Consider the following 17188-nt stretch of genomic DNA (forward strand, 5'->3'; position numbering starts at 1 on the left):
CAATGGGAATTTGAATGGCAACAGCTACAGTTTGACCCTCTGATAACTTTGACCATCACCCAGACAGAACTTCCAAGAAACACTTATGACTATACAAGAGGTTTGAAAGGTTGATGCAAATTGCCCAAGGTTGAGTGGGGGCGGGGGGCATAATGCCCTTTCCCTAGAAGGAAAATCATTCTAAGTTTGTGGGAGCTTGCATTCATTTGCATAGCTTTCTCTGCCCACCTGAGCAGCTCACCCACGGCCAAATCCACAGGTCCTTCTGCCAAATGTGGCCATTCTTTTCACTCCCTATGGTCCGGGCTTGGCACAGTGGGCCGCTATGTGCCACTTTTCAAAGGATTCAAGGATCGAAAATCTTGGTATACAAACAAATTCAGTCCTTCATCAATGCAATTAAAATCCCGGATTCAGATTCGAAATTCGATCCGAGGTCCACCCACTGACCCGTGGACAATATGGCCCAATGGACAAAAAATGCAAACATATTTGTGGGCCAATATTCTTTTTGAAATGCTTGACAGATTTTCATCAACCCAAGTGAGGATGTTCAGAACAAAATGCCCCTATTTGAATTTTAATGGGAAACGTGAACCCCTCTCCCCATTATAACACTGGCCACCTCGAGAGAACTTCACAAAAAACGTTCCATTAGAATTCAGATTGCACATTCTGACAGAAGAGGAAAGGGCACTGCCACCTCACGCGCATTACATAATCTGCCCACTAGCCTTTCTATCCCTTCCTGCTTATCCCCTACTCATATCATATTTTAGAAGTATCTCTGCCTACCTCGAGGACTTCTTAGACCCAAGGGAAGCAGACAAAGGCCAGTGCCCTGCCTGGATGGACTGGGATCCGCTCCCCGGTAGCGTGGGAGCTGCAAGTCTTTCAGTTCCACAGCCTTGTATCCTCCCCAACACCGCCGGGGATCCATGCCGGTAGGGAGCGGCTAGAGAAGTAGAAGGGAATGAGCTGCTTGGAAGGACACCAGATACTGGTTTGCTTTTGAGGGGAGGGGCAGAGCACCCAAATGTGGTAGGACGACAGGCATTGTTTTAGCTTTTTTTTTTTTGAGGAAAGGAGGATCTACACAAACAATGCTGGTCAATGGGGAAAGCGGGGGAGGCGAAGATAGAGAGCCCATACAAAGCCTATCATTCTAGTTGAGTACCGTCTGACTGACATCCTAGTCACGCTTTACTCTCGCTGTCTGTCAGATGCCCCTGGGAGCCTCAAAGTGGAATAAGTCCCCTTGGTTCCTAGTTACCTCTACTCGGCTACCTAATCCGGGGCTGGTAGCAGCTTTTAGTGTGTTTCTGTCTGTGTGGCATGCTTTGGGGAGCAGCTACTGGTGTGCAGAGGGTTGAGCTTTCTCCTCTTCCTGGTTTAGCATTGACATCAGGGGGGAGGGGGGATGTTGTCAATATCATAAGACAGCTGCTGCACTTGTAGCCAGGCAGTCTTCCCTGCTGGGGGAAGTGGTGCCCACCTTAAATTGGGCATGTGAAAAGTTTCTTTCAGCTTGTATAATTGTGAAAAATTCCTGACTTCTCAACTTCACGAAGTTTACGGTTTTGTGTCCATGCCATTAATTTAGCAGATGACATTTCCTGCAAATTCTCTTGTGGACTAAAATCATTACACAAATACAGTTGTGGAGAGAAGCGTAAAGCAGGTCCAGAGTGCATGTAGTGGAAAATAAATCCCACATAACCGCATTTGCGAACTTCCTTTCTGGATGAGGTACATCATTTAGTGGAGAAAGAAACACCATGAATAATCACATTTGTGGAAAAGTTAATTACTGCTAAATTCCATTCAGAGGAAAATAAAGCAGGCAAAATCATATTTTCATGCCTCCCAAAAATATGTAATAAAAAGTTCCCTACAAATGTATTGATTACTTCTAATACATAAAGGCAGTTAGTAATTACCTTTATTGTAGGATGACAAAGGTGAGCTTCTCCCAGAAGATCCAGTCATGAGGATCCAGCCAATAATCACTCCCAGGCCATTCACTGCAGAACGTAGATAGTGGAAGTGGTCTACTGTCCACCATGCTGCCTGCAGTGCATGGCATGCTCGACGCTATCACCCTTTTCAACCTGGAAATCAATTTGTTTGTGAAAAATAATTTCAGAAATGCACCACCATGTAATGCGTTCCACCAATCAGGTGGCTGAAAGCACAGACAAACAATACCAGTGTCCGCCCACATTGCACCACCCTCCCAAACCCCTTCCCTGGGTGCCACCATCTTTTTTTCCAGTCCAGGCTCTGGGTTCCATCTGCTTCGGACCACCACAATAGAAATTGAAAAGTGACTTAGTAGTGGCCATCTTGTTCCTCTTTCTTCAACGGGAGATTGGTCACGCACAACGCACATACCCCGTCATTTAAACTATTTGCAACTTGAATAGTTATCCCCGGCAAACAGGGCCCAACACAGCCCTTAGCCCTCGCAGAGGCCCTCGCTTCAATCGTCTCTACCTAGACTTGCATTGGTGAGCTGTAACCAACCCTGTTCGCCCCGCCATGTGGGCGATTGCTTAAATAGTATCTTTCAGGAATATTTCTCTGCACCGACGTCCTTGGTGCCACGGGCTAAAGATAGTGGAATTTCTTACTCGGTTTCAGCTGTTTGCAAACCAGAAAAAAGCAGCACCTCCAGAGCACTATTTATCATGTTAATAACATATTCATGCTTACATGCCTGCAAAACCTGATTTACCGGCATTCAATGATGCCTGGGAACAAGGTCACAAGTTCGGGAATTTTGAAAATGTTTTCAATAAAGCTCACCAAGCATGCACGGTAGAAGTCCCACAACTTCACACAGCACTGTTTTAGAGTATAACACTTTTGGGAGACGCATGAAGATTGACCGGTAGGGGACCCATTCAGAGAAAGTCATTTTGATGGTTGAGTCGGATAGGCATTATCCTGTGGACTGAATAGAGGTGGTTTCTGGAGGTGGAAGGAGGAAGATGTTTTGTCAAGGAGATTACAGCACATCCCCTAGGACTAGGAGTTCTGTTTCCTAAATCCCTGGGACTCCCACCCCTTAGCTATGGCGAAGGATCACTCTTACATCCAAAAGAGGGAGAACATGCAGTCTAGTTTGGTATGGTCCAGGTAAGCTTTGGTTCCAGTTGTCAGTTAATTGAACAGACTTTACTAACAGGTGACTGGTTAAGAAAGTAGGTCCATGATTCATGATATGAGTGTCCCAGTGACTGTGAAGCGGAAAACCCCCCAAAATGTTTGTCGTCTTTGTTACGTGAAATGATCTATTGCCATTCCTGGTGAGTTCACGCAGGCTACACGTCTACTGTAGTGTGGCATCCTTTGTAGTGAGTAGTATTAGGTGTCTAGCCACTTGCCCCAGAAGGCCCTGACAAATTAGCTACATAGTTTCTTAAGTCCCTTATCAGGTGCTCCTTCAATGTTAGGTGTGACTGTTTCTCCCCGCAACGCCTTACTTAGCGTCTCCTCACGAGTGAACCATAGGCGCTCTAGGTTTGTGTTATTGTGCTTGTTACATTGCACCATCTGCGGAGTGCCCCTCGGGTACCCTATGTGCAGCTGTGTTGATGACTTCTTAGTTGGCATTTTCTGAGCCCTGCACTGGTGCTCTGAGTTACGAAGCTGACAGCTGATGCTCCAGGATAGAATGTATGTTTTCTAGGCCACCTTCACAGGTGATACTTTGTATGGTTCCAGCCATCATAGTGCTCTCTAGGGTCTATTTTGTGGGTTATGTAGGATACTGTTTTACCAGTATCATGCTCTGTTTATCAGCAGTCTTCTGTCGGTGTAGTTGATACACAAAGGATAAGCTTATGGTTCACTTATCGGTTTGGCATTCTGGCATATCAGCCTAGCCGGGTCTTGTCCGAGCCCTTGAATTTAAAAGGCCCAATCGACATCCTTTGCTGAATTTGTGTGGGAGGTTACAAAACACCAATACAGTTGGGCGGGTTTAAAAAGGCTTGAAAATACTCTTTCCCCTGAAAAGTGAAAGTAGGGCAATCTATTTGAGCCAAGCCACACGTGATACAACTCCACTTAGTATCCATCGCTGAAAGTTCACCTCCAGTTCAGAGTGACATCAGCAAGGCATTGTGGGTATGCAAATTAGCCCAAGTGAAAGGTAATTGTCTTTGTCTTACAGGTTAATGAGTGATCCCCTTTGAGGATCCTTGTACATATTTCTAAGGTACCCGGTTTACTTTTCTTTTTCAGAACTTGCCAATTGATCAATAAAAGTTCTGTTTTTTTACACAGCTCCTGTGTGTTCGTAATTTTCCTGGAGCTAAGGGTCATCCAGATGTTCTCTCTGGTTGGATTATTGTGTGGCACACCTACTAGACTCGTGATAAACTGTGGCAATTCGGGACACCTTTGTTATGTACGAACCTCCGGACACAATACGTATATTTGGTATAGTTTATTTAAGTAACTATATTAGTATAAGGACCTCCAGCTGCATATTATTACAAGCAGGCACGCTGGATCACCCCAACGGATTAAAATGGAATGTATATGAAAGTAAACAAAAGCATCACAGGAGGTGGGAATCTCTAGATGACACGCTTACATTCCAGAGGGTGCTTACATTACACTATTGGATTCTCACCATGACATATTTGTGTTACACAACCATTGTACAGATAAAATACATTATAACACATCTCCCTCCTTTATATCTATAAATCTACCTCTAATCAATATATATGTAAACTCATAAAAGCTACATTATAGCAACCTTACTACATATGTATCTCCTTGTTCCGATTGTTTTGTTTTCCTAAGAACCCAGGTGCTGTTTATGTTCCCCTCTACTGACACCACTCAGGGGGGCGCCATTTTGTGCCCCCTTATCCTGAGGAATTACATGCACGGATGAACAGTGTTTATAAATACATTTTTAAAAGGGCTCACACATCCATCTACAATTCGTTATGAATATGCAGATATGAAGTTCCCTTGCAATGCATCCTGGGCATTGCTCTGTGTTACTCTCTATTACACGTGTAGCTTCTCTCACTTTCCCTTGCCATTTACCACTGTCTTTGGCTCCGGACGGAAGAAAATAAAAAGAACTAAAGTCCTGTTAGGGGCGGGACAAAGACTGATATGCAAATGGATATTTCCCATTTGTGAAAGGTACAGTGAGCAAAAAGCAGATGGCTCCGAACTCTCAATGTGGTTAACAACCACTGAACAGGTTATCATGCCTTGTTCTTCCGAGAGAGGGGCGCCTGCTACCTTTGTTGAATAAAGTCCTGTTACTACTGTCTTTTCCCCAAACAAAATATTACTGCCCAAACGTTTTTTTTGCCAAAGAAAACGTGCTGCTTTTTAACATAATCGGGGCAGAGCCCCAGTGATTTCTCTTGTTTGCAGTATGTTTATATTGTGAGGCATTGCACCCATATATGGGCCAGGTCTATTGCAGTGCAAGTAATTCTGAAGTAATCAGTACAAACATTACATTTAAGGTGGCATGCCTTATCTTCAAATGTTTAAACAGATTGGCACCAGCCTCCTTGAGGGATACGACTAGCCGCTATCAAACTTCAAGGTGCTTACGATCAGAAGACCAGCTGCTCTTGAGTATTCCTTCATCTGTGTGAAAGAGGATTTCCTGGTTTTGTCCCAACACTGTGGAATAGTATTCCAAGAGAGATTAGGGCCCTGGAGACACTTAATCAATTTCATAGAGCACTAATAAAGTTCCTGTTTACATAATAGAGCATCGCCATGTGATAACGTTCCTGTTTACATAATAGAGCATCGCCATGTGATGGTGACCACTCCTGCTTTTGAAATAGTTTTTAGCTCATAGTCTGCTTTGGTCAATTTAACATTTTCAGCTGTGCCGCTATACAGTTAAGTCCGTCACGAGCGTGTTATAAATATTCAAAATCAAAATCAATCAAATGTTAGAGTACACCGGGGTAGACTGAAAATGTGGACCTGGAGCAAAGTTTTGAAGGAGTAAGGGGCTTAAAGGTCACTGAGACCAAGCAGCCACCCAATAGGAATTGGCTGCTGTCTGAAATGTACCTAAAAATGGGCATAGAACTGATGCAATACCTGCCCTCCTGTTGGTTATCTTTTCTGAACCTGCCACGTTTTGTGCAATATGGCCCAGAATGGACACTCTGCATTCAGTATCATGCTCGGTACATAGCACTAGGGGGCAGGTGTAAAATCGAGGCTGAATCATTCAAAATATTCAGACAACATTGATGTTACCTGATGCTTGCCTAGTAAAGTAAAAACAGTCTAATCTGTGTTTGTTTCTGGTTGATTTAGATTGGACGGCTGGTGATTGGTCAAAATGGAATCTTATCTACGCCTGCAGTTTCATGTATCATCAGAAAAATCAAAGCCATTGGTGGAATTATCCTAACAGCAAGTCACCTTCCCGGAGGCCCAGGCGGCCATTTTGGAATTAAATTTAATGTTGCTAATGGAGGTAAGTGTATTTATGGCAAATTTCATATCAGGAAAATAAAAAAAGATTATGGCATGCTTTAAGTGATTACAAGATTATTAGTCTCAAGTAATAGATTATTGTTGATCCTCAGTCCTCGAGGGCCGCAAACCAGACGGGTTTTCGGGATATCCCTGATTAATATTCATGTGATAAATGTACAGACATTTAGAATCATTGTATGCAATTTATTTTCATGAATATTAATTTTTTTTTTTTAAGTATTTTATTGGCATTTATATGAATACAACACAACCATCAAATTGTAACTCAACAAACAAACTAAAACAAATTAACTAACTAACTACCACAGTCTTCGTAGGCAAATATATTGTTCATAATTGTGGCGGGAGGGAGGGGCTGGTGTGCAGCACACCCAAGTTCACGGGGGCTTGATCATCAGGTTGACCATTCCTGGGGTAAGTCACAAGCAAGCCTCTAGTGAGGGTGAAAGCTCAGGGGGGTTTGTGGTCGGAGGCAAACTGGATGTCACGCACCAGGGCCTTCCATGAGTCTAAGGTGTCGTTGGAGTCATCATCGTTTGAGCGGGTTCCATCCTGCCAGGCCTAGTTTCAGCCTCCGTCCACTTTTGCAGGTCCCTAAGCCAACGTCCGTGCCTTGGGCCCCTTGGGGATTTCCATGCCATTGCAATGGATCGCTTTGCAAGGATGCAGGCTAGATCCATCAGTTTGACCAGGTGTTTGTATTTGCTAGGCCTGGGGTGAGCTCCCAATAAGCATTCCTTCGGGTTCCACTCATATCTTGTAAGTCCCGCTGAGGTGCAGGTACGTTCCACCATGGACCAGAAATTTGCTGTTTTGGTACAAGTCCAAAACATATGGACCATGTCCGTTTTGTCATTTCCGCACCAGGGGCAGTTCGGGGGTGCATGTTTATTGAAAGTTGCAACTCTGAGTGGGGTCATGTATGTCCGGTACAGTACATTCAATTGAACCTGTTTAAATCTAATGTTCCTCGACACCTCCTTTGGGTATAGTAATATTCGCTCCCATTCGCTGTCGGTTAGCGCGATCCCTAGTTCGGATTCCCATTTCTGTCTCAGGGACGCGCTTTTCGGGTTGGATGTATCATTTAGTTTAGTGTACAAGCGGGAGACCGGTTTCCAACCATCTGCTAGATCGTACATCTCCTGAAGGAGGGGGTCCGGTTGGGGTTCTTCTGGCCAGTCAGGCCACTGTGCCTTTGCTGTCCGTTTGAGGCGGTGGTACCACAGGAACTGGGTGTTCGAGATGCCTTCGTTGGCCTGTAGCGATTCAAGTTCTCTGAACTTGCCGTCTTCAAACAGATCTCCCCATGTGTAAATTCCAGCTCTCTCCCACCTCCTGGCTGTCGCCAAGTCCGCCTGAGTTCTGCACACATCCACCAGGATGGGAGTGTTGGGATTATAGGGGTGTTGCAGCTGCCGGAGAAAGCCAATTCTGGCCCATACCTGCCTGCCCAGGTTGACAATCATGGGGACTCCAGAAGTTTGCTTCGTTGGGTTCCAAAGCATTTCTTTAGGAAACAGTTTGGGGGACGGATGTCGCAGGAGCCCTACTTCCGCTGAGAGGTTATCGGAGAGCCATCTGGTTGTGTGGCTGAGCTGCGCGGCTAGGTAATACCTTTGCAAATCGGGTAGTTGTATCCCACCTTCTTTGTTTGGAAGCGTGAGTGTGGGTAAGGAGATCTTGTGTCTAGACGATCCCCATATAAAGTCCTTGATCAAAGAGTCCAATTTTTTGAAGAAAGGAGGTCTGATGTAGAAGCATACATTCGTGAAGTGGTATAAGAGACGGGGGAGAACTATCATCTTGACTATTGCCGCTCTGCCCATTACTGCCAGTGGTAACTTCGACCAGAAGTTCATAGATTTACGGAGGGCTCTTACTGCTTTTTCAGTGTTGTGATCGTGCGTGAGCGCTGGGGTATGGCGCACCTCGATTCCCAGGTATTTGAACTGCTCTGGTTGCCATTGTATCCCGACATCTGGGAGGTCGGGCGCATCCAGACCCCTGAGTCTGGCCAGTGGAAACGCACACGACTTTAGTTTGCTGAATGTTATTCCAGAGTATCGAGCATAGTTGTCAAGGATGTCCAATGCGACTTGTGCACTGAGCTGGGGATTGGGGTATCCTGAAAATCCATCATGTTTCTGGCCAACGAGACCTAGATTTGGACAACCCATTCCTGAATTTGCATGTGCATCCCATGTCAATGCTGATAGCTGGAATTCTCTGCATAGTTTTATTTCCGCAAGATCTTGAGTAACACCGGCGTAAGGAATACATGTCAATCTGGACCATTTGGGCTTGTGCAGCTTTGGCCAACCCTGTCAACACGTAACATCCGACTTCTCAAAATGGAACCAGTTACCAAGGCAAGTTTACCACCACGTAGTTGGTAACAACAGACAAATATCATTTGTTTAACTGGGGTCTTGTTCACTCGTTTGAAGAAACACATGGGCTATTTAAAATAGATTGCACCGTGGAAGTATTTTAAAGGACAATGCTAACCAAAATACAGAAAGCAAGTGAAAAAGTAGGAATCTGTTTGTCCAGTGGCAACACATTGTAATGTTGTACAGAAAAGAAACACTGGTGCTGTATTGGTGTATGCAGTAATAATCAAGTAAACATCAACCTTAAAAGATGCTCTTCTATTTAGAATGCATTTGCTTCAACACACTATTTGTTTCTTACAGGAAATATATATAAGGAGACAGCTGAAAATGCTATATAGTCATTGAAGAGAATGCCAGAGACTCCCGGGCGTGTCCTCTTATCTCAGCTTCACACACCTTTCTCCTCCGCCCTTGTGCGCCCCTCACTGGCCTCACTCCCCACATTACACATGCCCAACGTGGTGAGGGGGAGCGGAGAGCAAGAGAGGACTGCTCTCCACACACTTCCTTGGATACAATAAAGAGTTTGACAAGGTTCATGGCCACTTAGCTCCATTGGGGCCTTTCTGCACCTTTGAGATCATGTGTGATTTTTGATTACTTTGGGTTTTTTACCATGGGGTTTTTCATTTCTTCTACCTGCATTCTTTCTGTTTCTTTTCTCGTGAGTCTCAAATTCCTGCATAAGTTGCTGATGTTCTGGCACGTTGTCGCTGGGTATAGATTCTTGTGATATATGGTCTTGTCTTTCATTCAGCGGACTATCCCCTTGTCTGCTTGTTTCCATCTCTTCTCTTCTTCTGAATACTGCTACTCTTTCCACATCCCACCACTTTCCATGCTTACAACATTTGTAAAGTGGCTGTTTGTTTTTCATCTTCACCTTGGGTTTTTCCACATCTCCAGGCTGTCTGTTCGGTGCGATTGTGGCATTGTGGGTGTTGTAAATCTCCTTTCCCTTTGCCTGTAATTTGTTGGCTCTGTAGTGGGTCTCCCGTTACAATCTGCATGGTCTGTCTTTGACTTCTGAGAGCCTTTTTGGCTCTAGACTATTGTTCATTCATCTACCTCTCATCTCAAAGGAACAGACTCCTGAGATAGAGTTAGAAGTGCCTCTGTGTGCAGCTAGGCTAGGACTTCCATAACTCTCTTCTTTCCATCCATTCCGGAGGGAGCCGCTAGCAGCAGATTCACCCTCTCTACTTGGCCATTGCCTTGAGGGTGGCAGAATGCTGCTTCTGACATTGTTGGCTTTGTGAAACTTCTGCACGTCGTGCAGGGTGAGTTACCCCCCCATTGTCCATAACTAATTCAAACAGGCCTTCCCACTCTTGTGAACAACCTTTCCCGGAACTCAAACATTGACTTAGTGGTGATACCAGAAACAACATTTCAGTTATAGTCACTTGGATATGTAGTCTATGGCTACAATGCCGTACCTGCTGCCTTCTTCCATTCCCTCCAATCTATATATATAGACAGAAAGTCTGTTAGTTTGTTCCTTATACAATTCTACACAGTTCCACCGATCTGCACCAAACTTTGCACAGTTACCTGTTAGGACCCTCCAGACATTACTGACTTATGCGCATCCCACCGCTTTCACCAGATTTCACGGTTGCTTGAGATCGGCGAAATATCAATGTGTCATAGAAGGACCGGACAGATCTCCTTTTAAGCATCTCGAAGTGAGAAACAATACTGGAAGGTCCCGCCTTGATAACCATGTTTCAAAGTTCTCCATGATATTTGCACTGCAATGTACTGCAACAGACAGCACCACGCCAGGGTGAGGCTACAGGTGGGGAGACGGCACAGTAGGTCCCAGTATGCTGCAGCAAGCCAAATCTCGCTTCCCCTTTATGACTGGTAGAGGTTATGTAAGCCAACCACACGTGCCCATTCTCTGTTCAGTTTACTTCAGGGTGGGAAGCACATCAAGCGATAAGCAATTGACTTGAAACAGGATAATTGATTTCCAAAAATTGAAGTGAGTTGGAATCACTATGTCCGGAAACTATGTGCCGGTAATTCCGATTACCAGCACTGTTTTTACTCCGGCACCACGGAAAGAAGGCAGCATTACAACAGTGGTTTTCCTGGAAAACTGGCACAAAAATGCTGGTGCCACTGATAAAACCGTGCCACAAACACCAGCACCACGGAGCAGGCGGTAACCAGGCCCAATTGACACAGCTGCACACAGTGAGCACAGGGACTGCTGAAAAGGACCATACCCACACTCCACTCACCTTCCAACACAGTCATGCTGCCACTCATAGCAGCACAGTCATTGACTTTGAGGTGCTGCATACAGTAGTGCAGCTCTATGAGCAGGAGGCGCTTTAGTGGCACTAGGCCGATATACAGTGGAGGAGGAGCAGAATGCAGAGAAACAATGGGCAGCAAGTTCTGCCCCGAAGGCATGCACCTTTAGCCTGCACAAGGGCCACAGCCTTGTCCTTGACTGACAGGCAGATCTGCACACTATACCGCCTGAACAGGGAGCCCATCCTGGAAATAGTGGACCTCATCCAGGACAACAGGCAGAGCATCATTGGTATCCGGACTGCCATACCCCCCTTTTGAAGGTGGGGTCTGTGCGGCATTTTCGTGCCACAGGCACATTCCAGCACACAGTCGGGAGCTGCATGGCATCTCCCAGCCAGCATTTTCAATTGTGCTTGTGCGGGTCCTGGATGCCCTCCTGCGTCATGTGTCCCAGCACATTGCCCTACCAACGTCACAGTCACAGGTGAATGTCACCAAGGTCCGCTTCGATGCCCTTGCGGTCATTGATTGATGGATTGATTGATTGATTGCTATGATATGTATGATGGGCCTATACATAAGTGTTTCAAGGCGCAACCAGGCAAGGGAGGGGGACCAAGGGAGGCAAGGGAGGGGGAACAAGGGCATGCCTAATGTATTGGGAGCAGTGGACTGCACACACATAGAGCTAGTAGCTGCCCACGCCACAGAGGAGGTGTATCAAAACAGAAATCTATACCATGCTTTGAATGTGCAGGTCATCTGCGATGTGGATCTGATGATCGCGCACGCTTCCTGGGATCAACACATTACTCCATTGTCCTGCAGAATAGCATGCTGCCTGGGTAAATGGTGCATTATGGTGGACAGCGGACCTGGCTTTTGGGTGGGTAAAAGGATCAACAAGCACATCACAATGCATGTGCATCAGGGCTTGGGGGGACGTTCACTGGCACCAGTGCATGTCCCACAGGCACCATGCAAATGCAGGGACACATTCTACAGGCAAGTGTGAGTGGCCATGACTGCCATGTACCACATGAGTCAATGGATGGACAACCCATCGCAATCTGGACATGGATGGACAGGCACATGCAATGTACCACAGGTACCAGAATGCATCACTGCCATGTCACAAAGCACAACATATCTCGACTTTGCCCCACCCACCACCACCAACCCATCTGTGGGAGTCAGATCCTACACATGGCCTGACCACCATTTCCTGTCACAGGGTGCAACAAGGTGATTGAGGGCCAGCAAGAGCACAGACCAGATGCTTCTGTCACACACCCACATCCCAATAGGTATGCACTGCCCAGTCACCTCAACAAAATGGCCCTCCCTGTGTCCTATTCCATGCAGGTGATTTCGGCTACCCCTTATGACCCATGTGAGGGATCCACAGAGCCACCAGGAAACGGCATACAATTGTGCTCACATCAGAATGAGGACGACAATTGAGCAGACCTTTGGACTGTTGAAGGTACGGTTTCACCCCTGTGAGAGATCCACAGAGCCACCAGGAAACGGCATACAATTGTGCTCACATCAAAATGAGGACAACAATTGAGCAGACCTTTGGACTGTTGAAGGCACGGTTTCACCCCTGTGAGAGATCCACAGAGCCACCAGGAAACGGCATACAATTGTGCTCACATCAGAACGAGGACGACAATTGAGCAGACCTTTGGACTGTTGAAGGTACGGTTTCGGTGCCCTCACTGCTCCGGTGGGGCACTGATGTACAGGCCAGTGAAAGTGTGCCATGTTGCTCAATATGTGCATCCGCCAGAACATTCCACTGCCCCTGGACATGGACATTCCTCTGGCGGACGATGATGGTGACGGTGACCTGGATGCAGCTGCACACATGCAAAAACAGCACCACAGGGATGTCAAGGATGGGCTTTCAGCCCACCAGGAACTCATAGAGAACTACTTTTGAGCACACAGCACCTGCACATGACCGGTGGCACACTCTGCATGTGACGCAGCGCAAATGTAAAGCACACCACTTCACAAAATGAATGTCCAGATGTGAATTCATATGCAGAACCATGTTTATTTTTGAATGACCAGACAACAACAAACGTGTGGCCCACCACCTCCTCCTCAACTAAGCCTCTCCGACTAACCCTCCACACCACCCACTCCCCAACTAAACCTCCAAAACACATGGTCCAACAAAACTCCCCTAGGTGGCATCAGTGTCACTTGAAGTCTGGAACTGGCTCACTTCCGTGGCCTCTTAACACCGGACCTGTCCTTTTGTGGTGAGCTTGACAGGCACAGGGATCAGCACCTCTGGTGGCTCTGTTGGGGGCTGGCAGGTGTAGTGATGGTTGAGGGGCGATCTGATTCTGCTGTGACCCTGAGCTCTAGTGCTGCCTGCACGGAAAGGGCGAGGGACTCAGCTATTGTCGAGATTGCTCCCCTCCCTGATGTTCTGTGCAAGCAGGACCGTTGCAAGTGAGGAGCGGCCCAGGCCACATGCACAACACAAGCCGATGTCTTGCATGCTCTCCTGCATCAACCTGGTCTCTGCCAGCATTAACCTGGTCTCCTCCAGGTGCTGGCGCACAAGTCCAGCCATCTCCAGATGCTGTGCCTCGATGCGCTGTATCCATGCATCCATATCTGGATGCTGGGGATCGGTGGTAGAGGTGGGCTGTGGAGGTCGGAGGTGCGGAATGAGGGACGGTGGTAGGCGTGTGCTCTGGTGACCCCTCAGTAGTGTCCGCGCCCTCCTGCCAGGCATCGTCGCCTATTGAGGTGTTGACATAGATGGGAAAAAATGCAATTTGGCCACTGAAACCAATCAAGTCATCTATAAGAATTCTAAAACATGGTTCATTAAGAAAGAAATCACATGCTTAACGACATACATCCGTTATGATATTAAATGTCCCTGTGGGTTTACCTTTATAGGCTCAACTATATTTCCTTTGAAAAGAAGGATTTTACAACATTATAAGTTATCAAAAATAAGGTCATTAATTATACTTTGGTCATACATTTTATGGAACATCATGATAACAAACCAGCTTTAATGACTTTTTTGTGGAATAGCTCATGTTGTCGAACATATTAGAAAAGGCAATCGAATTCTGAAATGACGTCAACTGGAATCTAAATGAATAATGGAATTAGGCACCCTCAAACCATATTGCCATATTTCTGATGAGGAACTTCATGTTTTCTTAGATGCAATATTGTTGGTATGCACTGTTTTAATGCCTTACATACATTAATTATGATGCCCAAATTCGAATAAATATGCAGATTTGAATGAATTGTTGAATTTGGTACTCTGTACTCTGTAAACTAATGTTCATTATTCTGATGATCTATTCTTAGATTGCAGTCTGTTCAAGTGTACTATTTTACAGCTTTTTTGTACATACATTTATGTTTTGGATAGAATTTGAAAATTTGCAAAACCCTACGATATGGCCCACCAAGGCTTAATCATTCTAAATAATATATGTTTTGAAAATGTCATGTACCTTTTTCCTGCAGATCATATAAGACATAAGAACTTTCACATTATATGTGCGCATCATTTGATTGTATTATAACTAATTTGTTTGCACTTGCACTTTTTGGCTTGTTGTAAATTATGAAAACTTAAATTCAAAATGTCTGTTTCATCACAATTTGAAAAGCCCTCTTAAATATGCATGGTTGAACCATTACATTTGATACTTATCGTTACTACGCATACAGCAAATGTGCTGTTTGAGTCCCTCCAATATGGCGATTTGCTAAACATTTATTTTCCATTGTTCTTTACTTTACTCATATCACGTGCTGGGGGTTTTTTGAATGAGCGTTTGGAAGCGACTAGTGAAATACGAGAAGCCTCCAGTTTCAAATGTGTACTTGCCTGAGGAAGTCCCAGCATTGTTGTTGGCATTTCTTAAAATACATATATATATATATAGATACATGCATATATATATAGATCGTATATATCATATGGTGTGTAAGGCGTCGCTGGAGAGTTCGAGAATGCTGGTGGGGGCTAAGGCCATGCCTGGCCTCACAACTGGATTATGATATGAAGTAGTTGTTGGATGACGTGGGATGGAGCCAGTGTGGTATTGGGGTACGCAGTAAAAGTGACGTACACACCAACCTTAAACTCTGCTCTTCCACTCAGACTTCGTTTGCCTCAACAAGGTCTTTATTTCTTACAGGAAAAATATATGTTTATAAGGAGACATCTCAAAACACGAATTAGTCTCTCTTATCTCGGTATCGAATCGAGCGCCTTTGTCCTCCGTCCTCGCGCTCTCCTTGTGCGCCCCTCCCTCACCTCGCTCTATTGCCCACACATGCCGAGCATGATGTTGGGGAGCGGAGAGCGAGAGAGGATTGCGCTCCACAACTGCTGTCTCTATTTCCCTACAGAGCAGCTGAACATGCTGTGACGCTGGCTGTTCAATTCAGGACAATGGGATGTGTTGTGGAATAGGGATCTGCTCTTCCCATAAACAGGCAATGTGAGCTGCTAGAATGTTCTATGTGGGAGGAAATCAGGCAGCACGTGGAACCGTGCATGATGGAAACACAGCTCATGCACCGGAAATCCGCACTTCTGCTAGCTGACATCTCAGAATAGTGGCATCAACGATCGAGGGGGACCCTAAAACATTACAAAACCATATTTATTCGGGTGCATGTAGGAAACAGAAGAACCTTTTATTAGGAGTTTGGCCTCAGTAAGAAAAAGAGTAGCTTGAGAGATGTGGGTGAGTTTCTTATAGATTACAAAACATACCTGCCATTAAAGAGAGAACATCTATTTTGAAAAAGCGGTGTTAAATATACTACAATTAATCAGTGGTGAAAGAAAACCTCCGATTATAGCAATGCATTTTCCAGTCCATGTAAACAGCTCGGAGGTATTAAAATGCTGACTTCTGAGCTCTGCGTGCACGCCGCGGTTCAGCAATTTAAATCCAAATTGTTGGTCTTACAGGGAACATAGGCAAAATCTACACCTCTTTCTCAGTGTGCAGGGCCTGCCACCATGGGGCTTATCATTCATTGTCAGAAGGCATTGAAACACAAATGGGGCCAGTTTGACACATCAACACCTCAACAGCACTCATCACTTCAGAGTGGTGCTCAAAGCAAACCATTGGTTTTGTTAAAAGGTTGGTTCTCCCTTTTTTTGCCTGAAAAGATGGAGACATTGCCAATTGCTTTTTTTAATGAGCCACACACTGGAGTGAGATGTTTTAGGTTTGTGGGGATGGGCCTGAAGAATGAGCATTGACCCAGAGGTCTTCTGTGGTTTTGGTGGAAGGAGCCGCCTTGCTCAAAGGGTCACAGTGCCACCTGCAGCAATCTGTGTGTGACATGCAAGGCTGCTCCTGCCACCAAAACCACAGAAGACCTCTGGGTCAATGCTCACTCTTCAGGCCCATCCCCAAAAACCTGAAACATCTCACTCCAGTGTGTGACTCATTAAAAAAAGCAATTGGAAATGCCTCCATCTTTTCAGGCAAAAAAAGGGAGAAGGAACCTTTTAACAAAAGCAATGGTTTGCTTTGAGCACCACTCTGAAGTGATGAGTGCTGTTGAGGTGTTGATGTATTAAACTGGCCCCATTTGTGTTTCAATGCCTTCTGACAATGAATGATAAGCCCCATGGTGGCAGGCCCGGCACACTGAGAAAGAGGTGTAGATTCTGCCTATGGTCCCTGTAAAACCACCTCTCAAGGCTGAATGTGAGGTCTCACCCATTTAAACCCTTCCTCAGTTGAAGTTTGGCCTACTTAGATATTGATAGGAAATAGGACTGACACAGACTCCAGCGATGCAATATTAAAATGTAGGCAGCAGAAATAACCAGATTAAGTTTCCGGGTCACGGCATCATTAAAACAAAAATACCTTGATTGAGCAATAAGCAGAGGCTTAACCAATTTTGCACCCCCAAAACGTTGCAGTTAACTTTAATCACATACACCGTTCTTGTGATCAACATTT

The 17188-nt window shown here is 45.4% G+C and overlaps 1 protein-coding gene across 1 annotated transcript in view; it reads left to right on the forward strand.

Moving 5' to 3' along the window:
• Window positions 1–17188, forward strand: part of PGM5 (phosphoglucomutase 5) — a 1026992-nt gene that overhangs the window by 154152 nt on the left and 855652 nt on the right. Inside the window, exon 2 of the mRNA XM_069625764.1 lies at window positions 6331–6493. Coding sequence (XP_069481865.1) covers window positions 6331–6493 — 163 coding nt within the window. The remainder of the gene's footprint in view (window positions 1–6330; window positions 6494–17188) is intronic.

Source organism: Ambystoma mexicanum, chromosome 6p (genome assembly GCF_040938575.1).
Source record: "Ambystoma mexicanum isolate Mex_15411 chromosome 6p, UKY_AmexF1_1, whole genome shotgun sequence".
NCBI lineage: Eukaryota > Metazoa > Chordata > Amphibia > Caudata > Ambystomatidae > Ambystoma > Ambystoma mexicanum.